Raw genomic sequence first — 17,444 nt, forward strand, 5'->3', positions numbered from 1 at the left:
CAAGAAGGAACTGAAGGGCGGCTGGGTCGGCAGGGGTATATATCTGGCACCATAGCGGCGCCACTCCAGGGGGCGCCCTGCCGACCCACCGAGTGTTGCTAGGGTAAAAGTCTTCCAACGAACGTGCACACGGTGCGCACACACCTAACTGGAATGGATATGAGCAACACATCTCAAAGAACAACAGTTACAAAGGTGAGTAACCGTCTTTTCAGAGTTATTCCATCTATAATGAGACGCTCTCAGAAGCCACAAAAGGGGAATACTGCCATGATTGTTCCAAGCTCATGTTTGCCATTATTTCCAGCCATCAGTCTGCAGAACAGGGGCTTGAGAATTTAGATGAATTGTTGGTCTCTGCATTCCTGCTGAGACCACTCCAGAGACTCCTCCACAACAATGGGTTAGTCTTCTTCAACTCTGTGACTCAGCAAATTGAGCCTCTAAGATGTTTTAAATTGCTTGCAGAACAGTTTCAATCCACAACTGTCTGAGAATCAAGGGAGCTGAAAATGTGGCTTTGAGCCACATTTTCATCTTACTTTCCTCAATAGTGCAAAGTGTAAATTCAGCACAACTGAGAATCTGTCCCAGTATAAATAAGCCACAAGCAAATAGTTCTTGAAGGAACTAATAAGAACACCGGTGTCCTAGATATAAGAACAAGTGAAAAAAGCAGGAGCTAAGGGCTGGATTCCTTGTGAAGATGCAGTTTATGTGCCATGTCAGAGCATGCAAGCCCATTTTAATTCTAAATGCTGTTAACAGTTCCTGACTATATAATGGGACACAATTCTGAAAGAGAGAGTCTATTGATGCAGCAACTTAATTGATCTCCAGTTACTGGGAAATAATTCAGTGAAGGAGTTTGCCAAAAAATTTGCCTACATAATTTTATTCAGATAAGTGTTTTTATCTTTATAGTGATACTCATATGGTAGGACTTATCTATTAACATTGTTATTTTTCTTGCCTTTTTTCTCTCTCTTTCAGGTCCCGAGCTTTGAATTTCTATGTGAAAAATTACAAACGTACCAGAGGCAATACAATGAAACCATTAGGGGATCATTTCTCGATTTGGTGTTTTTTAAAGATGCAATGACACATCTTGTTAAGGTTTTGTTTTTTACAGCATTTAATAATACATTTAATTTAGGTTACTAGACCTCATGAGTCACATGAATAGTAGAACTAAACTGATAATTTGAATTTGGAATTGTCAGGTAGGGTATAGAGGGTAGTTGTGTGTACAGCTAAATGTTCTTGGAAGGAAGCAGGGAGTGATGTTCAAAAGGTTTGGTAAGGGGACAGTATTTTTCAATTTGCACATGTTATATGGTCGATGGAGAAAGCTGCATAATCTGAAAAATTACCACGCAAAGACAATACAAAGTTAGGTGTTAATATAAAGAAAGATCTGGGGAATATACGGGAGGATTTGAACAGTATAAAGATATCAGTAAAGAATGGAATATGAAAGCCTCTTTAAATAAATGTAAAACTATGCATTAAGAAGACAATATATATTAAATAACTGTATTAAAGGAAGCTTTGAAGGCAGACGTATTATACAATAACAGTGAGAAATGGTTTCATTGTTTGCCAACAGCAAAAATTGCCAAGTCTCAGGGCTTGTCTATATGGGGAAGCTATTGTGAAATAAGCTAGAGTGTGAATTTAAACCATAATAGCTATTCCATACTAACGGCCCATGTGTACACTATAGTACTAAGAGTGCCACTTTGGATAAAGCTAAGCTGCGAAAAAGGCACCCTTAGGCAACGTCTCCACTGGACACTACTGGCAGTGCCATGTAGGGTATGTGTAGCTATATGCCGCAATGAAAAGCAGTCTGCGTCCACATGGGTATGTAGCTTCCCATGTCAGTGAAAGACTGGTGGGGGGAGACAGCAGGGAAAGGCTTGGCAGTGGGGCACACCAGAGTCTTTCCCCACTGCCTCCCACCTCCAAAGCCTTTTCCCACTGACTAGAAAGCTACTGGCAGCTCTGCACTGCAGGAGTCTTTCCCTGTAGAAGGGAAAGGTTGATGCTGCAGAGAGCTGCCAGAACTTTTCCTGCTGCTGGAGCCTTTCCCTGCTTTAGGGAAAGGCTTCAGCAGCAGGGAAGCAGGAGGACACCACATTGCTAAAAGTAGCGGTACAGATGAGGGAGGCACTGATTTGATGAGTAGGGTACATACCCACAGGATTCAGGGATGTCCTTACTCTACTGACCTAAGCATGGCCTCTCCGTCAACACTTTTCCCATGCTAGGGGTGTGGGTAGTGGATGTACTCTACATACCACCAAAAGTAGTGTGCAGTGTAGATGTGCCTTTAGTGTAGAATAAGAGTGTCAACATGGGGAGGTAGTTTGGAATAGTGATTGTACAGTACCTTCTGAGCTATTTCCCTGTGTAGATACACCCTTAGGATGCAGTCACAAAAACTTTTATAAGGCAGACTAGATGCAACATTATATGTACAAAAGCTTACAAATGGAGAAGCATTATATTAGGAATTCGTGGACATTTAATTCAACCCAGTATGCAGTACAAACTATGTGCATGCAATCTACTGCTGCTGGTGCACAATCTTAAGTGTGAGCCTGATCTGCTGGGCAAATTTCAACTGAAAATACAGTATAGAAAACTATTATCACTTGTGAGATACTTTGACAATATGTGATGTGAAAATATTTCATGTTGGTGTATTGCAAACTTTTGATATTCACCATTTTTGCCACATGCTAAACAATTTCATTATTTCTGAAAAAAAATACTTGCCTATGCAAAACCAATAATCATCTTTTAATATATTGTTGTTTGTTAGCTTTGACCAATAAACACCACATTAAGATATTGAAGTTAACTTAAACAGTACAAACTATAGTCATGGTCATGCTGCAGTGTTTCTGGAACTGTGCAAAAAAAAAAAAAGATACCTTCTCATTTTGGGTACCCTCATTTGACCTCACCTACTGGCTTACGGCATCTCTTGGCAGTTCCACATTATACCTCATCTAAATGTACATAATATAAGATTTCAAATTCTATATGATGTAGGTGTGTGTAAGGTGAGTACATTAAACTCCAAAATATGGCCCTTTTTGGAGAATTGCCTCATACCTATATGGACAGAGTGCAATTCTTGAAAGCTCATAAGCTGGTCAAAGGAAAACCAGTTTTCATTAGAGCACTGAAAGGCTCTTCTTTGTAATGAGAGATATTTCCATGCTCTATTTTCATTTCTCTACCTTTTAATCAAGAGCTGTGTTTTTAGAAAAAAATTGCAAACATTTCTATAACGGTAGAAGTGGGTTTTTTTCATTCTTCTGCTAATTAAAAATGGCTTTTGTGCATATTTTTTTAACAAGTCCCACTCATTAAGAGATTAAGCTTGGAAAATTTCAATCTTAAATCTACAATTAAATGCAAATTCTAAACATATTTATTTTAAATCCCACATACAACTCATAATTTAGAAGCTATGTTCTTAAAATGCAGCCCTTTCACTTGAGTCACATGAATCTCTTCAGATACCGTTGCTTTATTTGGAAGTAGGAGCTTTATTTTTCTCTGTGGGAAAGGTCTTCTATGAAAACATGTGTCCTTCTGCTGATCTTTGAGACTTAAAAAATATTCTCGCAAATGAGATTTGGAGTAAAACAGATGTTTAACTCTGCTCATCTTCTATAACTAGCTAAACACAGCACAGATTACTTGTATTTTTTCTGCATAGATTTCACGAATAATTCGGACTGCATGTGGAAATGCTTTACTTGTAGGAGTTGGTGGTTCTGGAAAACAGAGTCTTTCAAGATTAGCCTCTTTTATAGCCGGATACAGAATATTTCAGATAACTTTAACCAGGTAAATGAAAAAAATATTGTGGTGTTTGTCTCTCCAAAACTAGAAGCTGATATTTTTGAGGAAATGTAAATATGTTAATCTTTATTTTAAACACTATCTTTAAAAACAGTCAACAAAAAAATTATTACACTCTGATTCATTTATGCATCATTGGTTGCTCACTAGGACCCTAATTCAGCAAATTATAACTACCCATCATAGCTCAGAAGCACGTTCTTAAATGCTTTCCTGAATTGTGCCTGAATCTTTCAATTGATTTCACGGGGAGATGGATCTTGTCCTTGCTGAAGTATGTGGATATTATAGTCATGATTCGTTCTACAAATTATATATTAAATATAATTTGAAAAATTGGAATGATTCTGTATTGTGCATTAAGCAAATTTGTAATTTCTCTTTTTCCTCATAGATCCTATAATGTTTCCAATCTAACAGATGATCTAAAACTTCTATATAGAGTAGCTGGTGCAGAAGGAAAAGGCATCACTTTCATTTTCACTGACAATGAAATAAAAGATGAAGCATTTCTGGAATACCTTAACAATCTGCTATCTTCAGGAGAGGTTAGATCCTCAAAATGACTGTATACTTCAGCAATACAAATTTTCAACATTTGCTCTTAATACCTGATTGCCATTGATTTTTGTAATAATTAATAGGGCTAGAAAGGATCTAAAACCCAACTATCTCAAATTTGGGACATTCGGGGTCCAAACTGAATCTCAATATAAATTTCTAGATTTAGGTCAGTATCTTGCCAGAATACCTTTTTCTGCTCATAAAAGTACAGTATTTCTTCATGCAGCCATGATCCAATGTCAACTTGATTTGGAGAGATTATGTAAGCATCAGGGAGAAAATAAGTGAGGAGGGCATTTCAGAGGCCACCATTACCGAAGGGTGAACTTGCTAATTTAGGGCTTTATTTTTCCTTAACATCCATTGTCTTTAATGAAGTTGAATAGAGTGTAAATCGGGAAGAATTTGGCCCTTAGTTCATCTAAATTGTGTCTGTGTTTGTAGAGGCAGATAGATCACAATTATAAAATATATTATAATTCAGTTAAATTAATGCATTTTCTTTTCCTGTCAATTTTGGTTTTGTATAAAGATTTCCAATTTATTTGCTCGGGATGAGTTGGATGAAATTACACAAGGACTAATATCTGTGATGAAAAAAGAGCTGCCTCGATTTCCTCCTACATTTGATAATCTTTATGAGTATTTTATATCACGGTCAAAGAAGAATTTGCATGTTGTTCTCTGCTTTTCTCCAGTGAGTTTTCTTTTTTATAACTATCTTGTTTATTTCTGTGGGTATATTCCCATATAAAACATGATGTGATCATTCAAGGTTTATAATTTGAAGAGTCAGGACATATATCAACCATTGAATGCAATTTTTCAGTATTTTAGGTTTTACTGAAGTCCTTGATTGTTGCAAAAAAAACAAGAGCCCTCAAAGCAAGTGTTAGTGGATGTAAAGCTTTTAGTTGAAATTAATGTACAACTAATTGAAGTTTTAAAACACAAAATAGCATTCATCTTTAATATGAGTTTTTTTTATACTGTTTTGTTAATTTTATTGAGGATATCAAGATAATAAAAAAGAATAGGATGCAGATATAGGGTAAAAACTATGCATGATGTTATAAGAATTAGAAAAAAATTGCTTAGATTTTATCTACATGTTAATGTTTTGGATAAAATCAGGTATGGTATCACACACACTATATTAAACATTGTTTTAAAACTGTTACTCTTGTTAGGTTGGTGAGAAGTTCCGTGCACGTTCTTTGAAATTTCCTGGTCTGATATCAGGCTGCACTATGGACTGGTTCAATCGGTGGCCTAAAGAAGCCCTTGTTGCTGTAGCCAGTTACTTCCTTTCAGAATTTAATATTGTTTGTTCTTCTGAAGTTAAAACACAAGTAGTAGAAACTATGGGCCTCTTTCATGATATGGTTTCTGAGAGCTGTGAGAATTATTTCCAAAGGTAACATTTTGTACAAATTTAAAAATTGAGCAACCACAAAAATATTACTACTATTTATGGAATAATGTTTATGGCACTATAATATATGAAGCAATAATTGTCTTTTCCAGTTTATTAATACAGAAATGAAGTTTGTATTTAATAAATTCAAAAGTCATCCATAATAATCACAAATATGTGGCAACTTCATTAACCTTATTCCAATTGTAGCATAAGAATAAAAAATGATACAATAAAACTTTAATATAGCTTGTGTGGATAAGGACAGATGTAATTGCACATAAAAGGTGACATTAAATATTATCGTTGTGAAGGAATGCTGCATTTTGACTGCATGAAATGCTTCTCTTTCCATATAATATTTGCTTTCTGTTTTTCAAAAAATAATTCAGTTAAAACTGAAGACCTGGACAGTAGTGTGGCTATTTAGATCTCCAATGAATATTATGTGAAAGTTATATATTAAATTATAATTTTGTTAAATTTCTGCCTTTCAGATATCGACGAAGAGCTCATGTTACACCCAAATCTTATCTCTCTTTCATAAATGGTTACAAAGATGTTTATTCTGAAAAGCTAGGAAACATTAATGAACAAGCAGAACACATGCAAATAGGTAAGATGAATAGGGAATAAAGATAAATCTTAGATATGGTCCCAGATGACCTCTGTTTTATTGTTGGGCTTCTCATTCACAGATCATTTAGGATGACTCCCCTTTTGTATCACAGTCAATTAGCCCAAACCTGAAAGGTGTATGTTAAACCTTGTAACTCAAACTATGGTTACTTCAGAGTACTATATGTGGTAGTGTAGCAGGGCAGTCACCCCACCCTGGCTCTGAAAGGGTTAAAAACCAGCCCTTGGAGAAGGCTGGGGCTGAGAGCCAATAGGGAAGAGGCAGGAAGCCTCCAATCAGAGCTGGTCAAGCTGGTATAAAAGAGGGCAGACCAGAAGGGGTAGTGAGTCTCTCTCCAGCCTTGGAGAGAGATGGACCTGGCTGTCTGAAAAAGCAAAGAGTACCTTAGACAGCACAGTGCTGGGGAAAGGCAGGAGGAGTGGGGGGAGCTCCAGCCTGGCAAACCCCCAGGGCAGAGGACTTGCTGTCAGGGCTGGAGGAGGTACTAGGGCTAGGGGGAAGCAGCCAGGGAAGGAAGAGGCAGCTGGTCCAATCCCCTTGCCAATGATGAGTGGCCATTTCAGACTGCAGTTTGCCCTTGAGAGAATGGGTTAGGTGAAGACTGGCTGTGGGTCACTGAAGCAAAGTGGGCCTAGGGGATTGGGGTTCCCTGGGGAGGGGAGGACCCCAAGTGTGTGGGCACTGCTGCAGAGCAGTACCCAGGAGAAAAGGCACCACGGGCTGGGAGGGATGCCAGGCCTGAATTACAGTGGTGGAGATTGATAATGAAAAGACAAGACTGGCCAGCAGGAGGTGCTCTGAGGCTGGGATGAGCTAATTCCTAAGGTAACCAACAGGAAGCGCTGCAGCGGTGAGTGCATGTTGTATGACAGGTAGTAACATCAATTGGCCAAGTCCCTTGGTAGGATAAGAGTGGTACAAATACTGCATTAAAACTAGTTTAATCATCTATATGAGTGTTCCCTCTGTTAAAGATAAATACTTAATATTCCCAAATTAGCTTATGTAACAGAATGTGGAAGTTGAAAATGGCTAGAAAGAACACCTGACTGACTGGCTTGGGGGTGGAAGAGGCAACTTAAAACCACTCCAATCCTTTCTCTGAAGTTTCTGCATTAGCAGTGAGAATTCAGCACAAACTGTCACTTTGCCTCCTACCCTAGCTACAGTGTTGAACGTGGCTGGAGAAGTGTCTGAGACAGGCAGAAGTGTGAGGGAGGTTACATGCTTCTTCTGTCTGAAGCTAGTGCTCATAGTATTTTTTTGAAAGCCCTAAGTTCATTCACTTAGAGGTTAGGCTAGATGACCCTTGAGGTCCCTTCAATTCTATGATTCTATGATTACTATAGGCAGAATTGGCAGTGCTGCCTATTATTAAGGTTGCCAGATACTTCCCATTATAAGACTGTGTTTTTAGTTTCTTATAACTTTGCCATACTTTAACTATTTGGGTGGAAATTTTCCATGCTGGGTGTCTGCATCAGTGTGATGGTGTGCACGTATGCTGCACTGGATAAGAGGGGTTAGCCCTGTACTCTGGGCAGAGAAAGCCACAATCCCTTACCCCAGCTGGACATGCTCCAAATGGAGAGCTAGTGTAAAAGAGAGTAACTCAGCTCAGTCAGGAGGGACTGCTGAGGAGAGAGGACACACAATGCAGGCTCCCACCAAGAAGCTGCCGGAGCCCCAGATCAGGGGGCCCAAGCCTGCTGAGACCTGGGTAGATACCCAGCTACCCACACACACCCAGGAGGTGCTGGAATGGTTGGAAGCACCACAGGCTGGAGACACATGGACCATGCCACTGGAAGACAGGGTAGGAAGTAGCCCAGGGGAATGAGTCATTGATCCAGTTGTAGGATTAGGCACTAAGTCAGCGTGTTTTGGTTGGATCCCCGCTGACCCAGTTTTGAGTACACTTATCTGTGACAGGGTCCTCCCCAGCCACCACCACTCCCTGGTGAGAGAGGGCAGCCATACTGACTGTGGCCATTTGGCCATTCAGCCCTGCAGGAGAGGGCAGCCATATTGATTCTGGTCATTAGGCCATCCAGCCCTGCAAGAGAGGGCAGCCGTAATGACTCTGGCCATTAGAATATGCAGCCCTGCAAGGAAAGGCAGCTATATTGATTCTGGCTATTAGGCCATGTAGTCCTGAGAGGAAGGGCATCCTTATTGACTCTAGCCACTAGGCTATATTGCCCTGAGGCAAAGAATGGTCTGATAGACTCATATGCAGAGCTATAATGTCCCTTCCTCCACCCCAAAGGAGGGACAGAGTGCACTTGCCCCGTGACACTTAGTTCGAACTTTTTGAAAAGTTATAGTCAAAATGGGTCCACTGTTTGCAAGAATGAGACTAGAAAAAATAAATTATTTTGCCATATTAAAAAAATTCTTACAGGTATTTAATTGAGAAGATCTAGTCCTCCGTGCTTTGGAGTAGGGATTTGAAATTCAGCATGTGGAGTTACATTTGTGTCAGGGATGTGCCCTTTGCTGTTCCCATGAAAAGTTGCCCAAATTCAGTCAAGTTATAAGACCTTGAAAAAACATAGTTTGCATATGCTTAATAGGAATTTATTAGAGCCTTGCTGTTAAAATCTCTGAAGGTTCCACTTGCACTAACAGGCTCCAGTCTATCTCAGCTCCTGCATGTAACTGAAGTGCACATTTGCCATCCCCAGGCTACTGGGGGTGAGCATGACTTTCCCTGCAATTGCAGCTCATGGCTGCTGAGGCTGGGCATTGGAACTGACAGCAGAGAGAGTGTCTCTTCTGTTCTCTCAGTGTCACCCCGTTGGCATCTATACAATGTGGAGAAGAAAGATTCCTGACTTGAATGCAGAGGGGACAAGAGCCAGACTAGGGAAAGGTGGGAGGAGCAGATTGAGAAAAGGGCCCTTGTAGGGAGAAGAGACTGGAAGTGGAATCTGGCAGGGGGCAAAAAAATGGGGCCAGGAGTTGAAAGAGGCTGAGATTGGCTGGGCAAGAAGACATGGACTAGGAGACAGGGAAGGGGGCACTAGGACAAGGGTCCTGAGAAGAATGAAGGCGAAGGAGACTAAGATTGGATGAGAAGCCCAGAGTATGAGACTGTGAGCTAGTGGGCAGGTGAATGGGAGAGGGGAATAATTGGAGGGTGGATGTTAGGGGACGGATTGGAGAAGGGTTGGGAATTATCAAAAATATAGCATTGTTCTTCATCTTTCTGAACTGCCATGATTATCTTATATTTGATAGGTCTCTCTAAGCTGATGGAAGCCAGTGAATCTGTTGCCAAACTCTCTCTGGAATTGGCAGTGAAAGAAAAGGAACTGGCTTTGGCTTCTGTAAAGGCAGATAAAGTATGTACTTAGCTGCTAAATATATTTGTAATGTAGATTCACTTTAATGTCCTCTGCGGCAAAAAAACAAAACAAACAAACGAACAAAAGAATGGGGGAACTGTAATAGTGTAAAAGGTCCACAATATCCTCTTTATTAAGGAACTTGCAGGAAATGGGTGTAACCCCAAAACATCCCAAGGAGGGGATGTGGGAAGGGTAACTGTGTATGCTACTTCAGTGCAGGCTCCAGAGTAGCCCTGCCAGTGAGGCACCTGAGGAGCCCCAACAGAAACTAAAGCTACCATGGTAGAACCCACTGAGGAGGAAGATGGTGGAAAAACGATATAAAGAATTGTGAGGCTCGGCATTCCCTAGTTTCTATCCTCTATTAGCAGCAGGTCTCATTGCTTGTTTCAGTGCTCTTTGTTGTAATACAGCTTGGTTTGAGGGTTATTAATAGTTAATTTTGGTTAAGTTATATGTATTAAATTAAGACAATTTGTTAATATTCAATAGCTAGACCTTTTTAGTGTTAGTCAATTCTGTGTCATTGTGTGGTTCTTCTCAGCTTTAATATGGTAGGTCCAGAAAGAAAACTCAAGTTTGAGTGGTTCTTGTTTTGCAACAACAAAGTAAAGTGTCCCTGTGATCTTGCACAGTGCTGGTCCAGTGGGTTGTGCATGTAAGCATAATTTTAAAACTGATGCTCAGCAAAGAGACCACAGAGGAGCCTGATCTGTCATTAATGAAAGTGTTTCTGTGGGGAATCAAATTATTCTGGCATAATAGCAGATGTAGCATCTTCACTTCTCAAGGACACTCCACACTACTCATCAGCGTTGGTGATGGTCTCTTGGAAACTGACCTTAAAGAGGAAGGAAAAGAGGAATATGTTGATGATTCTAAGGCTGTTTCCACAGCCTAGGCCCTCTTCCTCCACCTCACAAGACAATGGTATGCTTCCACTGCTTCCATTTAACCACCAGATAATTATAAGATTTGTGGTGTTGGCAGTTCAGGAAAAAAATTGCACAGACTGTTTGACATTTTGGAATTCAAATATAATGGCAAAATTTTTCTCCCGCAAAGCAAGGGATACTTGAGCCAGCAAAGACCTCTGGTTCTGTCTGGCTTTGGTCCCTGCTATGGCAAAGAGATTGACTTTGTTAAGTGACAGAGCAGGGATTCCAGTGCTTTTCTTATCACTCTGCTCTCTAGTCCTTGATGGAATTGGCAGTCATAGATAAGTCAGAAGAAGGAAATATTTCTGATCAGCATTTGGAGACAGAGAATCCAGAAGATTGGACTATCTAGGATACAAGAACTACTCTTCTGCAGAATAGTCTTCTGTTTATCAAATTAGCCCCATTTTTACCTCTCTGCAGTCATCTTTCTTTACTCTTTGCCTTATTTTCTTCACTATTTCCTAGCCGCACAACTAACCATGCACGTGTCTGGGGATTGGGGATGGGGCATATGTGTGTATAAGTTAAAAAAACACTAAAGAGAAAACAGAACAAAGCTCTTTGAGCCCAAGACTTCATTTTGTATTTGTCTATAAAGTGATTTGCATATGTAAGTATTATAGAAATAATTAAGATAATAGCACACAATAATGTCCAAGTACAATTTCTACACTTAGGATTAGATCCCTGGAACAGCTGCCTGAAGAAAAGCACAAGTTCAGTATGCCTTTCATTTCCTTAGAGAGACACAGTGGGTGAGGTAAAATATTTTATTGAACCAATAAAAGATATTACCTTACACATCTTGTCTCTCTAATATCCTGGGACCAACATGACAACAGCACATTGCATTTCATTGTGTAGTCTGATTCTGTTCCTGGGTTGAGCATTGGCCTGCTAAACCTAGGGTTGTGAGTTCAATCCCTGAGGGGGCTACTTAGGGGTCTGGGGCAAAATCAGTACTTGGTTCTGCTAGTGAAGGCAGAAGGCTGGATTTGATGACCTTTCAGGGTCCCTTTCAGCTCTATGAGATAAGTATATCTTATTATAAGTTGATTTTTAGAAATTGATTTTATACAGTTGATTGCATATGTCCACACTAAGCGCATTAAGTCAGCGGAGTGCATCTTCACTACCGTGGCTAACATCGACTTACGGAGCAGTGCACTGTGGATAGCTATCCCACAGTTCCTGGAGTCTCAGCCACCCATTAGAATTCTGGGTTAAGCTCCCAGTGCCTGATGGGGCAAAAACATTATCGCGGGTGGTTTTGGGTACATGTCGTCAGTCACCCCTCCCTTTGTGAAAGCAACGGCAGACAATCGTTTTGCACCTTTTGTCCGCGCAGACACCACCCCACGGCAAGCATGCAGCCCACTCAGCTCAGCTCACTGACACCTGGGTGCTGCTGGCAGCAGATGATGCATCAGGACTGCAAACCATCATTGTCATACACTGCTTCTGCTGCTACTCTGCTCTGCTGATATTGCCTCGACAGCGAATTTCTCCATGTTGTCTATCATGAGCTCCCGGGTACTCGGGAAATGTGCGCAGTGCTAACCGTAGTCTTCCACTGCTTCCACTGCAACTCTACTCTCCTACTCTCCTGGTGCCATGAATCCACCTCGCAGGTCCTCTCATCGTTCAGTATAAATATTTTTTCTCTTGGCATCCGTCGTCATCCACTGATTCTGCTGCAACTCTGCTCTCCTGCTCTCCTGCAGATGCCATACCACAGCATGCATGGAGCCTGCTCAGTTCACCGCTGCTGTTGTGAGCATTGTAAACACTTCGTGCATTATCCTGCAGTATGTGCAGAACCAGAACCAAAAGCAGGTGAGGAGGCGACGACAGCGCTATCATGATAGCAATGAGGATGTGGACACAGACTTCTCTCAAAGCACGGGCCCTGGCAATTTGGACATCATGATGGTAATGGGGAAGGTTCATGTCATGGAACACTGATTCTGGGCCTGGGAAACAAGCACAGACTGGTGGGACCACATAGTGTTGCAGGTCTGGGATGATTCCCAGTGGCTGCAAAACTTTTGCAAGCGTAAGGGCACTTTCATGAAACTTTGTGACTTGCTTTCCCCTGCCCTGAAGCACAAGAGTACCAAGATGAGAGCAGCCCTCACAGTCGAGAAGTAAGTGGCAATAGCCCTCTGGAAGCTTGCAATGCCAGACAGCTACCAGTCAGTTGGTAATCAATTTGGACTAGGTAAATCTACTGTGGGGGCTGCTGTGATCCAAGTAGCCAACGCAGTCACTGAGCTGCTGCTATCAAGGGTAGTGACTCTGGGTAATGTGCAGGTCATAGTGGATGGCTTTGCTGCAATGGGATTCCCTAACTGTGGTGGAGCGATAGATGGAACATATATCCCTATTTTGGTGCTCCACAATACCTGTGAGAGTAAGGGGGAGACATTTATGGCGGGGTGGGAGGTTGAGGCAAATTACCTGGCCAATGATTACACACAGCCAGACACCAGGGTGATTAGAAGAGCGCAGCAGGGCATGCTGCGCATCAGAGAAGCTTTGAAAACCAGTTTCATGACTGGCCAGGCTATGGTATGACAGTTCTGTTTGTTTTTCCTTGATGAAAACCCGCCCCTTTGGTTCACTCTACTTCCCTGTAAGCCAGCCACCCTCCCGTCTTGATCACCTCTTGCAGAGGCAATAAAGAAGTTATTGTTTCAAAGTCATGCATTCTTTATTAATTCATCACACAAATAGGGGGATAACTGCCAAGGTAGCCCGGGAAGGGTGAGTGAGGAGGGAAGCACCGGGTGGGGTGGTGGATGAGGGTAGGAGGGAAGGACAAGGCCACACTGCACTTCAAAACTTATTGAATGCCAGCCTTCTGTTGCTTGGGTAGTCCTCTGGGGTGGAGTGGTTGGGTGCTCAGAGTGTTCTTGGGCATGTGGGTGAGGAGGCTATGGAACTTGGGGAGGAGGGCGGGCAGTTACACAGGGGCTGTAGTGGTGGTCTGTGCTCCTGCTGCATTTCCTGCAGCTCCACCAGATGCCAGAGCATATCGGTTTGATCCCCCAGTAGTGTCAGCATTGCATCCTGTCTCCTCTCATCGCGCTCCCGCCACCTCTACTCTTGCTCCCACCACCTCTCATCTCACTTGTCCCTCCTGTCCTTGCATTCATTTTCTGCTTTCCTGGACTCTGACACTGTTTGCCTCCACACATTCTGCTCAGCTCTTTCAGTGCGGGAGGACTGCATGAGCTCAGAGAATATTTCATCGCAAGTGTGTTTTTTTTCACCTTCTTATCTGCGCTAGCCTCTGGGACGGAGATGATGGGAGAGTGTTGACACATTTGCAGCTGTAGGAGGGAAAAAAGGGAGAGTAGTATTTAAAAAGGCACATTTTAGAGAACAATGGATAGACTCTTTCACATTGAAACAAGTTGTTAACATTACATAGCACATGCTTTTGGTAAAAGGTCATATTTTGCCTCTTATATTGAGGGCCTGCCAGTTTGGTGTGAGAGATCACACACGCAGGGCCAGGCAACAGAATTCGGCTTGCAGGCATCGATGGTAAGCCACAGTCTTTCAGCTTCTTGAACCTTCATAACATGTGGGAATGGTTTCAAACAGCCGCACCCTCCTTTCCTATGCCAAGCACTCATTGGATTGGCCATTTAAAAGGAGAGGCAGTACTGGGTGCGAATGCATCCCAAGTCTTCAGGGCAAATTAATCATTAAACGCTCTTGCTTTTAACCTATGCATTATATTTCCAAAGGTACGCTCACCAGAGGTGCCTTCTCTGGCTTCATGTTCCGTGAGCCCCTCTCGGGAGGGTTGGAAGGGTATTGGCTCCAGGGTGATAAACAGTTCCTGGCTGTTGGGGAGAATGGTTTCTCCACTTGCGTGCTGTGTGCTAGCCTCATCCTCCTCCATCTGCTCATCTTCCTCATCCCCAAAATCCTCATCCTTGTTGCATGAGACTCCCCCCTTGCAGGTGTCCATGCACAGGGTGGGGCAGTGGTAGGGGCACGTCTGGGGCTCTGACCCAGAGCAGCCGATTGCCTCTTTGGCTTTTTGGTAGGCCTGCCTGAGCTTCTTAATTTTCATGTGGCACTGTTGTGGGTCTTTGTTGTAGCCTCTGTCCATCATGTCCTTAGAGATTTTTTCAAATATTTTGTCATTTCATCTTTTGGAATGGAATTCTGATAGCATGGATTTGTCTCCCCAAACAGTGATCAGATCCAGTACTTCCCGTTCAGTCCATGGTGGAGCTCTTTTGTGATTCTGGGACTGCATGGTCACCTGTGCTAATGAGCTCTGCATGGTCACCCATGCTGATCAGCTTGCCATGCTGGCCAAACAAGAAATTAAATTTAAAAGTTCATGGGGCTTTTCCTGTGTACGTGGCCAGTGCATCTGAGTTGAGAGTGCTGTCCAGATTGGTCACAATGGAGCACTCTGGGATAGTTCCCGGAGGCCAATACCACCGAATTGCATCCACACTACCCCAAATTCAATCTGGTGATGTCAATTTCAGCGCTAATCCCCATGTCGGGGAGGAGTACAGAAATTGATTTTAAGAGCCCTTTAAGTTGACAAAAATGACTTCGTCTTGTGGATGGGTGCAGGGTTAATTCAATCTAACACTGCTAAATTTGACCTAAACTCATAGTGTAGATCAGGGCTAAGACAAGGAATACAAGTTTATCCTTATCTTGATGATTGGCTCATTTGAGGGCGTTCACTTCAGCAGATGAAAGATTCATTTAATCAGATCTGTCAGCTTTTCACCACCATCAACAACAAAAATCATCATTAGTGCCAACCAGAGGATAGAATTCATACAGGCAGTTCTAGACTCTACAACATTACTACAGCAAGAACATATCTACCTCAAGATAGTTTCAAATTTGTGACAGATCTTGTTATGAATTATAAAACTGTTCTCAAATCCTGGTAAGAATGTGTCTAAAACAGGGGTGGCCAATCTGAGCATTATAAGGAGCCAGAATTTACCAGTATACATTGCCAAAGAGCCACAGTAATAAGTCAGAAGCCCCCTATCAGCTCCCCCCACCCCCCGCTTCCAGTGCATCCCACCCACTGGCAGCCCCACCGATCAGCACCTCCCTCTCCCTCCCCGCACCTCCTGATCAGCTGTTTCTTGGGGTTCAGGAGGCTCTGGGGAGGAAGGGAGAGGAGCAAGGGCATGCCAGTCTCAGGGGAGGGGGCAGGAAGGCGTGGAGTGGGGGCTGGACCAGTGGCAGAGTCAGGGGTTAAGCAGTGAGCACCCCCTCAGCACACTGGAAAATTGGTACCTGTAGCTCCAGCCCCGAAGTCGGTGCCTATACAAGGAGCCGCATATTAACTTCTGAAAAACTGCATCTGACTCCGGAGCCACAGGTTGTCTACCCCTCGTCTAAAACATTACATGGTCTCTTGCACATATGTAACATGGCATGCCAGACATCACCTCCACTGCATGCAAGGGTGGTTGAAATCCATTTACCTTCTAAACGAACAGCACATTGACATGAAAGGGCAGGTCCCTTGAGAAGTCCTCTTATCATTAAATTGGTGGAAGGATCCCAGTCAGATATTACAGGGGAATACCATTTTTGCCACCTCTACCCATGAAATTTTGCTACTTTACATTCCATAGTAAAATTATGTATGTATCATGTGTAGATAACATTAACCAAGAAACAATCCTTTTGTATTCTGATTTCATTGTATTGGCAAATGTATTCATTTGTTCTCATATTTGCATATTTTTACATTATTTGTTTATTTATTGCTAATGCTAGGTGCTGGCAGAAGTTACAGTAAGTGCTGAGGCATCAGCAAAAGTAAAAAATGAAGTCCAAGGTGTGAAGGACAAAGCACAAAAGATTGTAGATGAAATTGATTCAGAAAAAGTGGTAGCAGAGACCAAACTGGAGGCAGCTAGACCAGCATTAGAAGAAGCAGAAGCTGCATTGAATGTGAGTAAAGTTTGTAGGTTTTCATCAGTCTTGCAGGTGTTGTCTCCTATGATGAAAGAATGGCTAATATCAGCCAGACAAGGATTCACCTCATATTCATAGCTATCATTTGAGCTTGTCAGTTTTACTTCACAAGCCTTTTGTTAATAGTTGTGGAGTCCATATTTTACTTCCAAGTGCATCCATATCTCTGCTTTAAGAGAGAAGAATGAATATCCCTCCAGGTCTTGCTTCCATCTAGCCACTTAACAATTACAAAGGCTTAGATGTAAAGCTTTCCAAAAGTTCTTCTAGTGATTGCACATGTGCATTGCACATTTGATGTGCGCATGCCCCACGCACAGTCAGAATTTTTTCCCTCAGTGGTATCCATTCGGACAGCTCACCTTTTGAACCTCTAGCAACATGATCCTTACTGCACCTAACTCTGAAGGTGGCTTTCCTACTAGCTATCACTTCAGCCAGAAAGATAACTGAGCTGTGTATTCTGACATCCAAACCATCTTATGCAATCTTCTTGAAAAATAAAGTATACTTTCCCTGCCATCCAAGATTCTTCTCTAACTTGGTGTCAAATTTTCATATTAACTAGTTAATTTACTTACCTACTTTTGACCCAAAAACACACACCAATAAGGAGGAACAATGCCTGCATACCAAAGATATTAGTAGACCTT

At 42.1% G+C, this 17,444-nt stretch overlaps 1 protein-coding gene across 1 annotated transcript in view; it reads left to right on the plus strand.

Moving 5' to 3' along the window:
• Nucleotides 1–17,444, plus strand: part of DNAH8 (dynein axonemal heavy chain 8) — a 621,721-nt gene that overhangs the window by 466,202 nt on the left and 138,075 nt on the right. Inside the window, exons 62-69 of the mRNA XM_075064269.1 lie at nucleotides 994–1,116; nucleotides 3,740–3,870; nucleotides 4,280–4,433; nucleotides 4,982–5,146; nucleotides 5,640–5,866; nucleotides 6,364–6,482; nucleotides 9,750–9,853; nucleotides 16,591–16,767. Of these exons, the coding sequence (XP_074920370.1) occupies nucleotides 994–1,116; nucleotides 3,740–3,870; nucleotides 4,280–4,433; nucleotides 4,982–5,146; nucleotides 5,640–5,866; nucleotides 6,364–6,482; nucleotides 9,750–9,853; nucleotides 16,591–16,767 (1,200 nt within the window). The remainder of the gene's footprint in view (nucleotides 1–993; nucleotides 1,117–3,739; nucleotides 3,871–4,279; nucleotides 4,434–4,981; nucleotides 5,147–5,639; nucleotides 5,867–6,363; nucleotides 6,483–9,749; nucleotides 9,854–16,590; nucleotides 16,768–17,444) is intronic.

Source organism: Chelonoidis abingdonii, chromosome 3, assembly GCF_003597395.2.
Source record: "Chelonoidis abingdonii isolate Lonesome George chromosome 3, CheloAbing_2.0, whole genome shotgun sequence".
Classification (NCBI taxonomy): domain Eukaryota; kingdom Metazoa; phylum Chordata; order Testudines; family Testudinidae; genus Chelonoidis; species Chelonoidis abingdonii.